This window comes from Micromys minutus (genome assembly GCF_963924665.1).
Source record: "Micromys minutus genome assembly, chromosome: 28".
Lineage (NCBI taxonomy): Eukaryota > Metazoa > Chordata > Mammalia > Rodentia > Muridae > Micromys > Micromys minutus.
In genome coordinates this window covers 18,535,268-18,553,648 of record NC_137963.1, presented here as the reverse complement: position 1 = coordinate 18,553,648, position 18,381 = coordinate 18,535,268, and the positions used below count along the sequence as shown (strand labels likewise).

Below are 18,381 nucleotides of genomic sequence, written 5' to 3'. Positions count from 1 at the left end.
TGGGTACAACATTTACATATTTAAAATGGATGAGCCCAAATGGTGTTATAAATAACGTATCTTGGAGTCCTGAATATCAAAAGATAGGAAGTCAAGTTAATATAACTTAGCACCAACTGAAGATCCAGATGTCAAGAGAGAGATCGTCATGTTTTTATACCCTTACTCAAGGTATAAAAGTGATGTGACCTTTTGAAGAGGTCAAAAGTCAGAGGGACAACTGGGAAACTCTAGCCTCACTGTGGTTGTCCCATGAATCTTCTCCCTTGTCCACATGAACTCCACGAATTTCAGTGAACTAGAAGAACTAGGTCCAAGTGTCACAACAATTAAGAGTTTAGAATTCCTGTCATGTCCTGGGCTCCGGCCCTAAAAAACAACAGAAAAGTGCACAAAATATGTTGACAACGTGATAGGAAAACAAAATGATTTCGTAATAGCTTAAAAGACTGTTGGATTTGATATCAGAAGGCACGAGCCCAGGACCATTACCATCACTGCTGTTACTCTGGGAAAGTAAATAAAATTAATGGGGATTCAGTTTCCATGTCCATAAAGGACAGAAATCTTGTCCATATTCTGAACCATGTTCTCCAATCCATTCTGAGTGTTTGTCTCTCTCTTAATTTAGATAGAGCTGCTAAGTCTACAAATTGATTTTTTTAATTGGTGAAGATGTATAACCCCTCCCTTCTCCTTCTCACATTTATCTTAAACATTGCTTCCCCCCCCCAATATGTCATCCCATTCTCTAAAGTGTGTGATATAGTTGGATTTGTTCTCACTACTAGAGATAGCGTTAAGGGTATAAAACATTAATCATTTCTTTAGTTTGCTAAAATAGTGTCCTGTGTTTATTTTCATTATGAATTCTTCTGGGAACTTAATCTAAGCAGGAAACAAAATATACCAAGACGTTCTAATGGGGGAGCTGAAGAAGATGTAAGTAGGAACTAACAGAATATCAGATAGCAGTAAGCATATAAAGATCGTAAGATAGAATGGTAAAGGTGATTGGGAGTTATAATGTATGTTGGATGATTATGGTTCTAAGAAAATGTCCTTAAAATGAGACGTGTGTTGTACACATAAGGAACCTGTCACATGTGGATATGAGCATACGTGTTCTAGACTGGGTATTAACAAGGACAAACATCTATGTTGGAAGTAAGCTTGATGTGTCCCGGGGTGACAAGCACAAGATCATAGCACAAAGAGCATGTAGGAGTGATCATATTCAGAGCACACATTGTGACTGGAGTTTTAAAGTCCTGCCTTGCTTAGCCATTTCATAAGAAACAATCACTCATGCCCTTTGTTTTCCTAACAGTTTTTGCAAGAATCCTGCGTGCTCCTGAATCCCACAATGTCACCTTTGGTTCCTTTGTAACCCTACGCTGCACAGCAATAGGCATCCCTGTCCCCACCATCAGCTGGATTGAAAACGGAAATGCTGTGAGTGCCTTGTGGTCGGGATGATTTGGGGAAGACCTGCTGGTGGTGACTGCACACAGCATGTGCCTGTAGTGTGTGGTAGTCTGAATAAGAACAGCCCCTGGTGCCTCATGTTTGAGTATGTGATCCCTACTTGGTGGAACTCTTTGGGAAGGATTAGGAGGTGTATCAGTGGGATGCTTTGGAGGTTTCAAAAGCCCATCTCCTCTGTCACTCTCTCTGTCTTCAACTTGCAGACCAAGATGTAAGTTCTTAACTGTTTCTGCTGGCATACCTTTGCTCCAATGTCATGGACTCTAATCCTCTGAAACCATAAGCCCCAAATTAAATATTATCATCATAGCAATGTGATAAGTACACAGTAACTAAGATAGTGTTACCATTTCTATCTATGTCACGGGTCCTAGTTTTACCAGTGTTTAAAGCTGTCCTTGGTACCAGAGATCACTGGCATCAAATCCTAAGAGTTTACATTCTTCCCTGTATCACGTATCCTGTACTTTCTTGTGTGTAAAACAGAAATGATTCCAAGTTCTTCCTACAACTAAAACAATTTTCACAGAATGTAGCAGGAAAAGACCAGTTCACTGGTGGAGGTTACTTTAATGAAAATTAATCCAGGATTATAATTTATTCAATACTTCTTCATTTTTAATAGTGCTAACAGTAGCTAATGTGATCACATGGTTATTTTGAGCCAGTCCCTCTTCCAAGTGCTTTCCACATGAGCATTCACACGTTCATTTTACGAACAAGTGTTGTGCATCTGAGCATCAAGTAATATTGTAGGCTCCTTGACAACAAGCATAAGTAAAATGAGAGACCTTCCCTGAGGTCAAAGGGCTTCCATTCAGGTGGGGGATGATAGAGGATAAAAATCAGACAGAATGTGTGTTGATTATGTTAACTACAATAGGAATGAAACAAAACAAAACAAAACAAAACAAAAAGCAAATAACAACAACATCGAAAACCCATAAAGCTGGGTTTTAGGAGTCGGAGAGTTGGGTCTTAGAAGAAGGATCCCAGTTTCAGGAGAGTAGTTGAGTCTCCTTGGGACGAAGATATCTGGGGAGAGGCCTGGATGTGATGACAGGGGATGTGCACAGCTGCTGGAAGACTGCTAGACAAAGTCTATGAGATGAGGGCGTAGACGTGATTTGTTGGAGGAGCCGAAAGGTTTGTGCAGAGATGAGGGGCACATGTGGCTATTGTAAGTCAAAAGTTCCTGCAGAGGCTGGGAAGCAACTTCAGCTTTCTCTCGCCTAACACGGGACTCAATTGCAAGCCTGTTTCTGCTGTCTATTGTCTCGTGACTCCTCCTCACTGTGCCCTGGTCCCCGGTGTATCTGGTTATCTTCAACTGGCCTCTGTTTGTTGTACAAGAATGAAGATGTCTACTTTGAGGGCTGGAGGGTGGTAATGATTTTTGTTTCATTCTGTCAGAATCTAAGGGCTGCCTCTAATCTTGGGCCACTTACATTTTGAAGCTCCTGGTATACGCCTGGTGATTATAGCACAGGTGTAATACTTTACGTGATCATTTCACTTACAGCTCACATGAGGGATCCTAATACCTAGTGCTGTGACATACTTCTGTCTTGTATCTAATTATCCTCTATATGTTATCCTTGCTACATTTTATTTTTTCTTCTCACTCCTTAAAGACAACCCAAAGAAAATTTAAACTTTCCAAAGTTGGGAAGTCTCTCAGGGGAAGAATATGTGTGTGTGTGTGTGTGTGTGTGTGTGTGTGTGTGTGTGTGTGTGTGTGTGTGTGTGTTCTAGAAATTTAATTTCTTTGCATTATGAGGGTTCACCTGTAACTGCTAGCTTTTTTGTTGTTGTTTTGTTTTGTTAGGTTTTTGTTTGTTTCTGTTTTTTGTTGTTTTGTTTTGTTTGTTTGTATCCAGAATGGGAAATTAATCAGGACTCTTAGTGCCATATTTTTAAAATACTGACTCTTGTCTACTTGTGCTTGGTGTGAATATACTTTTTTATCTTATCTGTAGCCAAAACCAACTTGAGAAAGAAAGGTTCTGCTTAAGATGACAGGTCATTGTCCACCCTGAAAGGAAGTCAGGGCAGGAACCTGGAGACAGGAACCGAAGCTGAGGCCATACCTTTCATGGCTTGCTCAGTCTGCTTCCTATACACCCTGAACCACCTGCCCACAGTGAGTTGGTCTCTCCCATATCAACCTCAATCAAGAAAATTCCCCACAGGACTGCCTGGTAGAAGCAATTCCCTTTTGAGGTTTGCTCTTCCAAGAAGACTCTAGCTTGTGTCAATTTGACCAAACCAAAAGATTAACCTATTACAGTTTTAAGATTGTGTTCATGAGATAAAGAAAGATATTTTCATTGCTTTGGTATAGATGCAATTTAGATCAATATAATTCCTGTCATTGGTCGTATTAACTGTTGGCGAGCATGCTGTTTTCACAGTAAATGGACTTCTCCCTCCTGTTACAGCTTCTCATCACTCCCTAAAGAAGCATCATTCTTTGTTTCACTGTGCTGTTTCATCTTGCTCCATTTTCTGTTCTGGATTATTGTATCTATTTTCTAAGCTGGGAGCAGCCTGTTCTTTCAGTGAGCTATCAAGATCATGTTCCAAGGACAGTGTTAGGCCAGCCTCATGGGATAGACTGGCAAGCTTGCCTCTTTTTCTTTGCTGCAGAGCCTGAAGCCAAGAGGCAAGTCTCTAACACTCCAAGGCACGTCCCTGCTGCTATACGTCTGAGGATAGCTTCTCTCTCCTCTACATTCTCTCTCCTCAGACTCCTAGGCAGCAGATCCCTCTCTGTGATAGATGCTATTCAGAGCCAACTTGATTGGTTGAGACACACCCTGGAGATTTAGAAAGCACCCGAGTGTTAACTATGGGTGTTACACAAAGAGTGTTCACATGACACATGCTGCTGGCTACTCACCAACTTGAGCCAAACTAAAACTAACCTCCGGACATAGTAATCAGCCTACAATGCAATGAAAGATGAGACTGTTTCCCATCTCCCATGCAAACTAAAACATTGACTATTCAGAGACAATAAGCACAAAAAAAAATCTAACAATGTCTTGATGTTAGATGAAGACATGTCTCTCTTCTGCCCTTGTCTAGGCTCATTTTGTTTTGTTTGTTTTTATGGAAATGTTTAGCAAAGTAAATTTGAGAGTGACAGGAAGCTTTTATATTCCCAACCAGCCAGGATTATTTATAATATAGGACCACAGAAGCCCAACATTTTTCAAGGCATTTCTGTGTTCAGGTGAAGTCGTGGTTATCTATGATTATCTACAAGATTATCTATGGCCGTAGGTAGACTAGCTCTAGTTGACACTGTCAGTGGATCAATGACCCACACAAGTGTTGTACAGGTATACATGATCTCAGATGGGAGTTAGGGTGTCTATCTGACAGATTGTTCTATTTTACTGACTCTTTAAAGATTATTTCTTTTAAAAGCTTTATTTTAGTTGCGTGTGTGTGTGTGTGTGTGTGTGTGTGTGTGTGTGTGTGAGAGAGAGAGAGAGAGAGAGAGAGAGAGAGAGAGAGAGGGAGCTTGTGGACATATGTGTGTAATTACCCAAGGAAGAGGGCATCAGATTCCCCAGAGCTGGGGTTACAAGCAACTGTACGCTGCCCATTATTATGTGGGTGCTGAGACCCAAACTAGGATTTTCTGCAAGAGAAGTATGTGCTCTTAACCACTGAACCATCTCTGCAGCCCCCCAAAATTCCATTATTACATTTTTTTCTGTAATATATTTAAGGCATAAGAATATTTTGTACATATTTACTCAGTGAAATAACTATCACAGTCAAGCAAATCAGCAGATCAATCTATGTCCTTACAAAGGTCATCACTATCAGAAAGACAGAACGTTTTAGCTTAGTTATCCTCAACCTTCTTTATGCTGCGACCCTTTAATACAGTTCCTCATGTTGGGGTTACCCCCACCATAAAACATTTTTGTTGCTACTTCATACATGTAATTTTGGTAGTTATGAACCGTAATATAAATTATCTGATATGTAGCAGAACTAATCTGTGATCCAAAAGTGGTCATGGACTCACAGGTTTAGAACCACTGCTCTATACAGAGATTAAAAATTAATTCTGGCTTCTTTAGTTAAGTGAACCAGAGTGATTTGGCAAAGCCATCCTTACTATAAATAATCACCTGAGTCAAATTCTGTCAGACATTGGTCACTCTGGGCTCTGGGATCCAGGACTTTCTATGGATGACAAATTCCTGGGATGCTGAAGTCACCACGTCCAATCTTGTCATCTTTGCACATAACCAAGTGCATACCTTTCTCTGTACTTTGAATCATCTTCATGCAAATACTATGAGAATAACCATGGTGCTATTTTATTTAGGGAATAATTATATAAAGAAACACACACACAGACTATGACTAACAAGGCCTGCTGTGTATGCATGAGTCATGAAGAGAATCAAGAGAGGCCTCTGGACGTAGGAGGAAAAGTGCTTAGAAACCACACCACCCTTGCCCAGAGAGCTTCAGAATGGCCTGGGCTCTCCTCTGAACCATTTGGGTATTTGGATGGAGTCCCCTGGAGAGCCCAGGAGGCTTAAAGCACTCTTCTTCTTTCTGCGATGCATGTTTCCTGTGACCTTGTGACCGCAGCAGAGTTGGGGGGTTGCTGTTTAGGAATGACATGCTTAGGTGTAAACAGGAAATGGTGGGCAGCTATAGTTTGAATATTTTAATAAACCCCAGTGTGGAGTTCCTCCTTGCCTTACACCACTTATGTTCTCAGATGAAAGACACACACGTGGCCTTTATAGTCTGATATGTCTTAGGCAGCACAATAATTAGGTAGCTAGCTGCCAAACCTCTACCTTGTTAGGATCTACTTTCTACCCATAGCCCCATTATTACTTACTAATGTCTATGTTCCATATTGGCTGCTCTTGATCCAATTGAACAGCCCTCTGAGCCATGTTCTCTTGGCCCTTTCATGGCAGCTCTGGTTCTCCCTTCCGCAAGTTCTTTTACTTCCATGGATGCTCTTATCTCTCCTCTCCTGCACTTTCTCCTCAGGCATGGCAGCTCCCTCTCCTCTTCCCTCCTCAGGGTTCCAAGCCTGGGGAAACCTCAACTCCGCCTATTTCTCTTTTCCCCGCCTATTGGCTGCTGGCATTTTTATTTACCAATTAGAATTAAGTGGGGGCGTGTTCCCAAGAGCTATGCATAGACTCCAGGTCTTGGGCGCCAACACTTAGCCATACAGTAACAGCAAAAGGCAAAACCTTAACAGGTAGCGCTAGCACATCGCTTGTTTCTCAGTTGCTCACGGCACTGCATAGCTCTTCTTCCCTGAGGAAGGAACCAACCTGGCAAGGAAGAAAAGCAATAGCCCCACAGCTTCGCTTCTGTAAACTGGAAAGAGACACTCTTCACACACAAGCTATAAAATGCAAAGCACACCAAGCACACGGACAGACAGCCCACAGACGTTCGGGTCTCACTGCTGTTTTGTAATAAAATTAGAGAGAGTTTGAGGTTAAGGATGTCCAGCTACGTAGACCTGACGCTGTAAGACGCTGGGCTTCTGATAAATATGATAACAAAGAATTCAGCAAAAAATTCATGAATACATATTTGGGGGGGCAAACAGAGAAGTGAGACCCAAAGTATCACTAGCCCTGCCCCCTTTTAAATGTGAATTCTGGAGATCAAACTCAGAAACTCAGGTTCTCGTGCTAACAAGCCAAGCCCTTTGCTGTTTGAGCTGTACCTGCTTAACTTGGATACATAGCTCTTAAAAAATATTTCTCTATGCTTTGTCAGTTTCCATAGAGACCAGATTACTTATGTGTGGGGGAAATGCCCTAATGCTTGCTCTCACCTGGGAAGTTTCCCCAGTGACTGAGACTAGTAATGAGGGTAGAGGACGGCAAGACAGAGAAGATAATTGAACAAAATTTCACTAATTGCTACAGAAAATGTCTAGGGCTGGGGACCCAAGCCATTGGACATTGGAAGAATGCTGGTCATAAACTGGGTGTAGCTAAAAAGGCACATAAGCATGAGCACATGAGTTTGAATGCCCCGAACCCACATAAAAGCTGGAAGTAAAAGCTTGCATCTATTATCCCGGAGCACTGCAGAGGTGTGGGAGGAAGAGACAGACAGCCTCTGGAAGCCGTTGGATACAGTAGGCATGAGATCCAGTCTCAAACAATGTAGAAATCAAGGCTAGCTATCCAGAGCTGTTCTCTGACCTCCACACATGCCCTGTGGTACCCCACCTAATTTATGCACACATACTACATGCATGTGGATGTGTATGCATGCGAGTGCTCATGCACGCGCTCGCACACACACACACACACACACACACACACACATGCACACACATATTTTTTTTAAAAAACAAAAAAGGAAAGATGATCACACCCCCTCTTAGTAGTCTGAGAAAACCTGCACACAAAATAGTAAGATAACTCTCTTCAAATTTCCCATTTTTAGTCACATTCATACCGAGGAATTTATTCCAGGGAAGCCAAACTGAACTCACCATGGTGCATACATCCAGTCTTCCAAAACGTCATTGGTTAATGCTTTAATTTTTTCTCGGTCATTTGAATTTTTTTCAAACTGGTATCACTTTCCCTTCTCCTAAGTAGTGGTGACCAATGAATAGTTACTGGAAATGTGCACATGGTGCTTAAGAATACAGAAGAAAGAATTGCCATTTCAAAATAAAGTGCCATCTTAACGGTGACACCCATTGATTCGCTGAGGTTGTAGCATTGGTTTCCTGTTGTCCTGACAAAATACCCAAGAGAAACAACACAAGGAAGCCAGACTCATTCTGGTTCATGGTTTCAGAAGTCTATAGTGTTTGGCTTCCTCGGGATGTGATCCAACACCATACCTCTGTTGCTGTGGCGTTACATGGACAAGTCTGCTCTCCTCAGCACAGCTGTGAAGCCGAGAGGGAAAAGTGGTCCGGGGGCCGACATCCCCTTCAAAGCTACATGCTTGACGATGGAACGTTTTCTTGGCTCTACCTCTTAACGCTCTGCAGCTGCTGGACATTATCAACTGCAAATGGGTTTTACTCGATTCTATTAGTTCTTAATATGACCCTGCCAGTCCCTTAATAGTTGAGGCAGAGTCCAGTGCATCTTTAAAACCAGCTCTAGCACAAGTACTGGGTAAATTGCCCCCTATCCATTTTTCGGTAAGCTAGACTGAACTCCCCAGCTGGGATCCCCAAGTATTTGATGTTCTCTTGCCAGTCTATCCCAACAGCTTGTTCTCTGGATCCACTCTTCCTGACCACACCCATGGCGGTCTCCTCTCTTTGCTCTCCTTCTTCTTCTTTTTCTCCTCTCCATTCCGTCCCTACCTGAGCCTGGTAACTGAAACCCACCTCCTTCTCTGTTCTCCCCAGCAATTGGCTGGAACCACTTTTATTTAACCAATAGCTTTAAGTTAGAAAGCAAGATTTACATAGCATCATTTGGTACATGTGAAGATCTGCTCATGAGGGGATAACTAGATCTTGGGGGCCGGTATTTAGCATTTGAATATATAGCAGCTCCAGACCCAACCCCAACAACCAAGGCTGCCGACCAACCTTTTCACACATGAGGCTTTGATATCGGTATTCCAAGCGACTGGACTTGCTTGCTAAAAGTTCATTTGGCTTTTTTTCAAGGACTGGGGAACATAGTGATTAAAAGCCATTGACTTTGGTGTTAGACCAACAGGATACAGATCCTAACTCCCAACTAAATAGAAAATGGAGGTAGTCTTGGGCTAGTGGTAAAGATGCCTGCCACCAACCCTAATGGCTTCAATCCTTGAGAGGTACACCATGAAAGGAGAGAACCAACTCACACCCCGCCACCCATACCATGGCACGAGTATGCCTTCATACTTATGAAAAACAAATAAATAAAAATGTAATTTAAACAGTTAGACATGTAGTCAGTGTTTACTATAGTCTAAATGATGACTAATGGATAGACGTTTGTATAATTAGCCTGTCAAATCTATGCTGATGTATTGATATTCTGGCTCTTTAAGAACATCTGACTTCCGGTTTGAAGGTCCAGCATATTTTGTATGCGGAGCCTCAGAGTGCCTTAGCCTTACAAACCACTCCCCTTACTACACATCTATAATCTGATGTCCATTTGTAGAGAATTGATCAGATGTTACATAGTCTAAAGTCTCTTACTCTTGTCTGCATTTCAGGACAAATCATAGCGTATCTGAGGAATGTCATTGGAGGCTGTACTGCGTACCCATTACCATCTCGCAAACCAGCTAAGGCTGAGCAGAGTGAAATAATGCTAAGTGGTCACAAGTCTGAGGGTCAACTGATGCTTTTGCTGATTTGAGCCAGGATTGGCCAAACACTGGGCTAGTCTGGCTTTCATGCCTGGCAGTTTGGGTGGGTTTTGGTTAGTTCAGAATATCTTTCTTCATAAGGTTTGGTGTTTTGGTGCTTTTTCTGGGGAATAGATGAGACATGTTTATTTCATCCTCTAGTGTCTTACTTAGTTAGAGTTTCTGTTGCTATACAAAGACACCGTGGCCATGGCGATGCTTATAAAGGAAAAGATTTAATTGGCTTACTGGTTCAGAGGTTTAGTCCATTATCATCATACTGGGAAGCATGCAGGCAGTGACAGTACTGGAGAAAGAGCCAAGAGTTCTACATTGGGATCAGCAAGCAGCAGAAAGAGGAAGAGACACTGGGCCTGGCTTGAGCATCTGAAACCTCAAAGCCCACCCCCAGTGACACAATTCCTCCAATAAGGTCACACCTTCTAATAGTGCCACTCCCTATGAGCCTATGGGGCCTGTTCTCATTCAAACCACCAAATCCAGCAAGCTCTCTCTAGCTTTTTCACAGAGGGACCTGGGCTCCAAATTCACAAAGAAAGCAAGCCAAAGTGCGCCCGAGCTTTGTAAGTGATCTCAGAGCACATCACTGGCTAGCCTAGATCAAAGGGTGGAGAATGATGCTCCCTCTTGAGAGAGGGATTGAGGAGTCGTAGTACAAGGGCACGTGCCTAGGGACAGGGAGCTTGTGTCTATATTAGCAGTTCTTCCCATGCCTGTTGATCATAACTGAAATGCTCTACCCTTCCAGACAACCAATGTGGCCTATTCGGAGAAGGTAATGTAGCTCTACCTTTTCTTTTGTCCACACCCACCAGGTTTCTTCAGGCTCCATTCAGGAGAGTGTGAAAGACCGAGTGATTGACTCAAGACTCCAGCTCTTTATCACAAAGCCAGGACTCTACACGTGCATAGCTACCAATAAGCACGGAGAGAAATTCAGTACCGCAAAGGCTGCGGCTACTGTCAGTGTGGCAGGTAGGTGCTGTGAGTCTACAGTGCTCCAGAAGGTAGCAGCTGGCACTCCATAGCGCCAGGAAGACAGGCAGAGGAAAAACCCTCTTTTACCACCTCAGTCCCCCTGAAGCTATTCCCCTTGTTCATTTGGACACACATGGGCAAATAAAGACGTAGATTTTTGACTGTTGTGTCAAAAATGAAATCTTAATATTCTTGTTCAAATGATGAATACCAAGTTACAGAACTTTATTTTTCTTTTTCTCTCCGTTCTAATTTCTCTTTTCTTTCCCTTTCCCCCTTTCTTCCTTTACACTATCCATAGTCCTCTCTCTTTCCCTCTTCCTCCCTCCCTCCCTTCATCCCTTCTTCTTCCCCTGCCCCCTTTCTCTCTTTCTTCTTCCATCTCTTCCTCCCTCTGCTTCTGCCTCTCTTCCTTTCTCTCCCCCTCCCTTTCTTGCTCCCTTCTCCCTTTCTTGGTTCTAAGTTCCTTCCTTCTATCATTCAACTCTTCCTTCCTTTGCTCCTCTCTTCATTTTAGAACCTCTCCCGTTCCCTGTCTCTGGGGCAAGCAAGCTTCCCAAGGCCCTCTGAAAGTTGGTAGATTTTTAACATGGTGAACCAGTTTTCACACAGCTGTTTCTTATGGGAATTTTTGCCATGTTTTGTTTTGTTTTGCTTTGCTTTGTGTGTCTGTGTTTTACTTCCCTGTGTTATCCAAATGACAACGGGGTTTACATGCTTCACGGGAAACAGCTGACACATGTATTTCTAGGCTACCTGCATTGTGTTGTGGAGGGTTATTTTTAAAAGTTAAATATCCAAAAGGCTTCTGGGCACATTTGTGGGATTCCTAGAGGTGGAAATAATCCTTGTATCAGGAAATACCAGGCATGTCAGACTCCTTGCAGGCCTACTGTTGAAGGATCAGGTGTTTAGCCAAACATGTAAGCCAGCACTGGGAAAACTCAGGACCAGCTCCTGAAGCACGCTGTTTCTATTACAGCGTATTTTTTTGATCTTCTCTAATGGAGAACTTTCTAACAGTGCCTATGCTTTTTAACCTGAAAGAGAGAGCACAGAGTATATAAGGAGCAGTAGACAAGGCTAGACCTCATGAACATGCCCACAAAGGTGAGAAATACGATCCCTCTACTACCTCCTTGTGGGATCTGTGTTTCTATAGGGTGTCTGGTTGCTCTACCAGTTGAAGTTACCTCTTCTCCAGGCAATGACAAGCTGCAAAGAGATTCAACATACCAAAGATGATTACCATCAACATACCAAAGATGATAATAAAAAGATGATTACCATCAACATACCAAAAATAATAATAAAAAGAGGATTACCATTTGCACCATGCTTCGCTTTGTCTAATGGACTTCGTATGCAATTGTTCAATGTGCTGAATGTGAGCCAGGAGCCTAGAAGAGGCCCGCCACCAGAACATGGTAACAGTGGCAGGTGCTGAGAGAAGAGGAGGAACTACCAGGGTACAACTGAGGTCTGCGTGTGGCACTAGAGTAGAACCAGTTAATACAGGCTAGAGATTTCAACATATAAGGAAAGGAGGAGCCCATTGACCCGGGGATAGTTTGGGCATATGCACAGGTGTGATTTAGTTTAGCTTCCCCCCCCCCCCAGACTGAAGATAAATATTAGTGTTGTCAGTCTTCAGAGGGTCCCATTCATTAAGTTCTTGGGTTTTTAGTGATAATCCTTGGCTAGAGTTCCTGCTCCTTCCAACTTCCCTCTCTTCTCTAGACACCGGAAAGAAAGGGAGGGGATACTTCAGCAGCGTTCTCCATCCCCCTGGTTCTGGAGAAGTCGGAAGCTGGAGAGCTTCCGGTTTCATCCCTTAGCTGGGTTAGAAGTCAAAGAACCTCCCGGGATGACGTGCTGCCTTTGGGCACCTTCTAAAGAGTCATCGCTCTTAGCAGATCAGCTAAGTCATCAAATCCCCGCATAGTCTGTTCTGGAGCCTTAACAGTGAGGTCACCCTGTGGGCTGGCCTGCTGGCTTTCTGCTCAGCTGCATGTCCCCTCCATGTTCCTGAAATGTGTCTCTTGCGAGGGGGGAGAAACCAAAGTACAATTTAGATTTCTTCCCCCAGGCTGCTGCACCCACATTGTGTGTGTGTGTGTGTGTGTGTGTGTGTGTGTGTGTGTGTGTGTGTGTGTGTGTGTGTGCTATTCCTTTGGCACATGCAACAATGTCAGAGTAAGAGACTTTTTAAAAATTCTTTTTTAGAATTTCTAATGAGGAGGGTTTTTGTTTTGTTTTTTCATCCTCTTGTTTGGCTTTTATTGTAATAACTATTTGTAATATAGAAATTTGGGTCCACAACTTACAAAATGTGTATCCAAATTCTTCACCCCTCTACCTTCCTCTTGTCTACAGCAGAGTACCTGGGAAGACCCCTCTATCCTTAGTCTTGTAATCTTACAGCCTATTCATCATAGATATAAAGACGGTTTTAGAGGTAACACTGTGAACAACAGAAAAAGACCCTAATAAAATAGTTACTTCTACCCCACAAAAATAGGACATTCGTCTCAAGGCATGATCTTTCAGAAGCTATAAAAACCATCACCCATAAGTGACATACATCTTACTGAGTGACAACCATCCCCATCCCTGTCCCAACCAGTGAGAACCAGATCCAATTCTACTAACCATAGAATATAGCAACAGAGAGATGTGTAACCCTAACATGTAGTGACATGCAGTGATATCATCTTTTAAACTTTAAATATGTGTGTGTGTGTGAGAGAGAGAGAGAGAGAGAGAGAGAGAGAGAGAGAGAGAGAGAGAGAGAGAGAGAGAAAGTGTACACATACCATGATATGTAGAGATCAGAGTAAAATTCTGTGGACTCAGAATTTTATCTTCCCAACTTTCAGAAGAATTCTGGAGACTGAACTTAGGTTGCTAGGCTGTGCAAAAAGCCCTTTTATCCACTGAACCATCTTGCCTTCCCAGTGGAATCTTTTTATGATATAGATCTCCATAAATCGTGGGACCATCCATGTAGAAGGCAATACCCAGGGGTAAGGATAACCTGAGGAAGCCCCAGCGCCACAGGGGCTGGACTAGTGGAGTGACGTGAGCTTGACAAGTAGCAGCAAAGAAGGGTTTTCTAACTGTTGTAGCCACAGAGCTGAACACACAAAGGACACCAGCCATCTCAGTAAGATGAAGGGCCATCAAGACTGGTACCACGAATGATTGAATTAATCAACCAGTCTGACAATGAGCTTGTATGGAAGTCACTTTAGAGTTTGGAGGAACTGGGGTTCCTAGGAATGAGACTTAAAGCTGTTCTGGAAAGTGAGGTCTACAAAAGCTAGAAAGGTGACATCAGGCAGAACCCACGGCACCAGGAAGGGCTTTGTAAGTTGGCTCCTTCCTGGCCCCACATGAAGTTATTCTGAACTTCATGAGAAATATCTGATTCTGTCCCTCTGCATTGTCACCTGTTACACAATGTTGGGGATCAGGTAAGAAAATGTGAGCTTAGAGGGAAAAAAAAGCAGAAAAGGAAAATAACTTAGAAGGGCTTCAGAAGCCATGGTAAATCAGAACCATGCCCATCTGCTGGGGAAATCACCCCATGTCTTGTGCTATCTCCTGCTCTGGTTTCTAGCTCTTCATCTGTCCTGAGGTTAGGTGTCACTGACTGAGACCTGACCCTTCTCCACTCTTTCCCAGACAGCTCTCATGCATCCCTATTGTGGCTGACTAAGACCTCTCACCACGGCCATTACCACGGCCTTATGGCATTTTCTCAATTCTTCTTGTCAGTCAGACCTGACAGATGCTTGGCAAAGACTTCTCTGGAATTCCAGAACTACCTTCGAACTGTGGAGTGCTCTGTTGGTTAGTCTTCCAGGGAGGCGAGGGCACTGTGATGCAAATGAGATCTTTAGCCCCATGCTCACCCAGAGACTGAAGATGGTGATGTCTAACCAAGATGGCCGCAGTCTCCTCAGGTTTCCCAGAGTCTAGGAATGACACCTGTTCTACTGACAGCCCTGTCTCTGATGGCTTCTGGGGGCATTGCTAGAGAAAGTGGGGCTTCAGTCGGACAAGATGTATCCTTTTGTCCCTCTGTCAGTGTCCCCTATTTCCTCTCCTGTTGCCTCCTTTTCAGCCTTCCCTCCTTCATACCCCAGCAGTGCGTGGTCCCCTGTCACCTCCATGCCACGAATGCACTTGGAAGTCTTGCTCTGTTTGTTTACTCATCACAGCAGGGAAACTGGATGTGCAAAGAGCTGGTATAGTCTGTGTTTAGGATTTTGTCTCTTGATATATTTAGGGTTTGAAGGATAATGAAGAGAAATAAGGTTAACCTTTGCCTTTCCAGTCACCAGCCATCCGTTGCTCGGACCCTTGCCAGTTGTTTAAGAAAAATAATGTTATTTCTTTCTGGGACGTTTACATCTGGTAGTAGTCATTAAAGGAGTCACAAAATGTCCATGAGCCTCTCCCCATGAACCAGGAAGCTTGCTTTCCTTATCATCAGAACCCCAAAAGGCTGAGCTATGATTTAATAATTGCAGGATAAATGTGTTTTTGGCAAGATGCATTCTCTTTGTCACAAGAACCCTTAGCTCTAAGGTAGAGCAATGACCCCTGGGTTGTCCTTAGAACACTCACAGGGATTCGCAGATGCATTTTCCACTTTTGGTGGCATTAGCAACCCCTATTCTAGCTTCATTTCTGTTTGTATGTGAAGTACCCTGGCCAAAACAATTTAGGAGAGGAAAGGGTTTCCTCCAATTTACAACTCCATGTCACAGTCTGTCTCTGAGGGAAGCCAAGGCAGGATCTTAAAGGCAGGCCTGCTTGACCTCACTTCACAGCCAGGAAGTATAAGCAGGAGCCATGAAAAATGGTACCTACTAGCTCGGCCACCAGGTAGGTTATACTCTGTTGGCTTTTGATGCAGCCTAGGAATATCTGCCTAAGGGTGGAACTGCCCAGAGTGGGAGGATCAGTCTCTCCTATATAAATTAACAAAGACAACCTGCTCAAAGGCTTCCTCCATTAATGTTCTCTTCTCGGATAACTCTAGGCTTGTCAAGTTGACAGATAATGCTAACCAGGACAGTCCTTCGCATCACACAACGAGGTCCAAACTTCTAAGAACACATATCTGTCTTAGAACACCAGGATGAACCTGGGGTCATATTTTCTTCCTTTTACCATTCCGTGTTTCCTACAGCATGAGTAAAGAGTATCTATCTATTTCTAAAAAGTGGTCTGACATTTCCTTGTAACGTCATCTGGATTTTAAAGTGACTGAATGGGCTTTGGGTTTGTTCTTAGCAAAAGGGGAAAGAATAAATGAGCGTAGGCCGGTAGTTATTCTCGATTGCTACCAAATATTTCACAGTGAAGTGTGCAAAGCATGAACAGGAAGCTTCCTGCCATTGTAAATGATGTGTGTCAGAGGAGGGACCAACACTTTACCGACTTTTCCAGATAATTTCAATGATATTGCAAATAAGTTGAAAAGCTCAGAGGTTGAAAAGACATCTAGTTTGAGAAAGAAAATAATTAAACATTTCATGGACTCGGTTCCTGGTTCCTTAGCCATTCACTGTTGAAAGGGAGAGAGGAGGGAGAAAGAGGGAGAGGAGAAGAGAAAGGAAGAGCAGGGAGGGGGATGTAAAAGAGGTATGTCGGTACCTTTATTTTAGAAACACATGGTTGCTCAGCGATGAGAGAACCCCAGTTTTTTTATAACCACCCTTGAGTTGGTGTTGCCTCTCTTTACTTTCTTGTCCTTAACCTGGAAGTGGCTTTTGTCCTCGCTGTTTCTGGGTCCTCTTTGGCATTTGCTCACATTGTTAAGTCCCTGATAGAAACTTAGAATAAGGACATCTTTATACATGTGACCTCGGCTCCATCATGGGTCAGTGTCTCCCCACGCAGCTGCTCTTAGGATCTGCCTCTGCTCATCCGCATCAGATGCTGCTTCTGCAGAGGGGTTTCCTGCTCTCCCCTTCCACACATTTCTACCTGTATAGAGAAGAATTGTCATGAGGCTTGAGCATTCCAGTGCTTACAGTAGAGAACTCTGTGCTTTCTACAGCAGGCCCTTAGATGCTTTTTCATTCATTAAAAAAATCTCTGCTGGCTTCTCTGCAATTCAGTAAAATCTAAATCCTAATTCTTAAGTCAAAATTTGTGGGAAGGATTATTAACCCCCACCTCTCATTTTTATTCCTTTTTCCAATTTTATATGATTTCCCCCTGCATGTGTGTGGACGGATTGTGTGATTGCAGGTGTACAAAAGGGTGGCTAGAAGTTGCTGTTCGGAATTATCCTCCATTGCACTTCCACACTAAGCACTGAAGTAGGGTGTCTCAATCAAACCCAGAGTTCACAGATGTGGCTAGTCTTGCTAGCCAGTTTGCTCTGAGGATCCTGTCTCTGCCTTTCTGAGGCTGGGATTACATCACACCCACTGGGCATGTTTGTGGGATTCTAGGGCTGCAAACTCCCCTTACCCTTACCTGGCAAGTGTTTTAACCGCTGAACCATCTCCTCCACACCAGCAGCATCTTCTGACTGCAAACAGGAGTCTTCCAGCCTATTCTGTGTAACTCAACACACTAGGTTTGATTTTTCAGAATGGAAATTAAGTCTGAGGCATATGGTGGTGATTTCCAGTAACTCCCCTGGTGGGATGAAATCTTACGGGCCTTACACTGCTCTTGACATTTCCCCTATGGTCACTCCGGAGCCTTTGAGTTTCCAGTACTGAATGTGATGGTGATTTGTCCTAAAGGAACACAGCTTTGCTTGGCACTAGGCCTCTGCTCCCAGCTAAGCAACTCATGTGGAGAGGAGTGAGGGTTCGGAGTTTGGGAATCTTTGTTAGCAAATTCTATGATTAAGTTATATATATATATATATGTGTGTGTGTGTGTGTGTGTGTGTGTGTGTGTGTGTGTGTGTGTATATGTATATAACTATAACATTGATTATTAATATATCAATATAGTATAATAATTATATTAATACATATTAAAATAGTATCAAATGGCTTATAAATAGGAAACAGAGAGATGGCAAGTTTCAAGATGACATGTGTGACCAGTGTACTGAAATCTAGACTTGACATGCACACAGAGAAAACTGTTAGTCTCCTCCAGTCGCTGGGTGCTAAGAAATTAGCCGTTTTAGAATCTTCTTTTCCCTTAGGGAATCAAATTCATTACAGCTTTTAAGCAGATCCCACAGGTCTAGGGTGATGCTTAAGGGTTAATTACAGCAATCTAATCTAGTTTAAACCTCTAGTCTTATTATTCCCTTATGAATTCCTCTGCTTCCGTCTGCCCACCGACAGGCAGCTATTCCTCCAGGAACCTGGGAGAACAGAAGAATATGGCTACTGCTGTGTAACCGGCGCCCCTTCTTCCTCTGTTCTAGCTCCTTCATATCAAAGGAGAAGAGGATTCATAGGGCAAAGAGCAAGTGGATTTCCTGTTCAGAGATTCAGCCCTCTCTCCGATGCAGTTCCTCTGACTAATAATGATAAAGCCAGCAATTTAAAC

The 18,381-nt window shown here is 43.1% G+C and overlaps 1 protein-coding gene across 5 annotated transcripts in view; it reads left to right on the top strand.

Annotated features, from left to right (window-relative positions):
- Window positions 1-18,381, top strand: part of MUSK (muscle associated receptor tyrosine kinase) — a 98,026-nt gene that overhangs the window by 53,495 nt on the left and 26,150 nt on the right. For all 5 annotated transcript variants that reach the window (XM_080940031.1, XM_080940029.1, XM_080940030.1 and 2 more), the window contains 2 exons: window positions 1,331-1,455; window positions 10,674-10,837. In XM_080940031.1, the coding sequence (XP_080796157.1) occupies window positions 1,331-1,455; window positions 10,674-10,837 (289 nt within the window). The remainder of the gene's footprint in view (window positions 1-1,330; window positions 1,456-10,673; window positions 10,838-18,381) is intronic.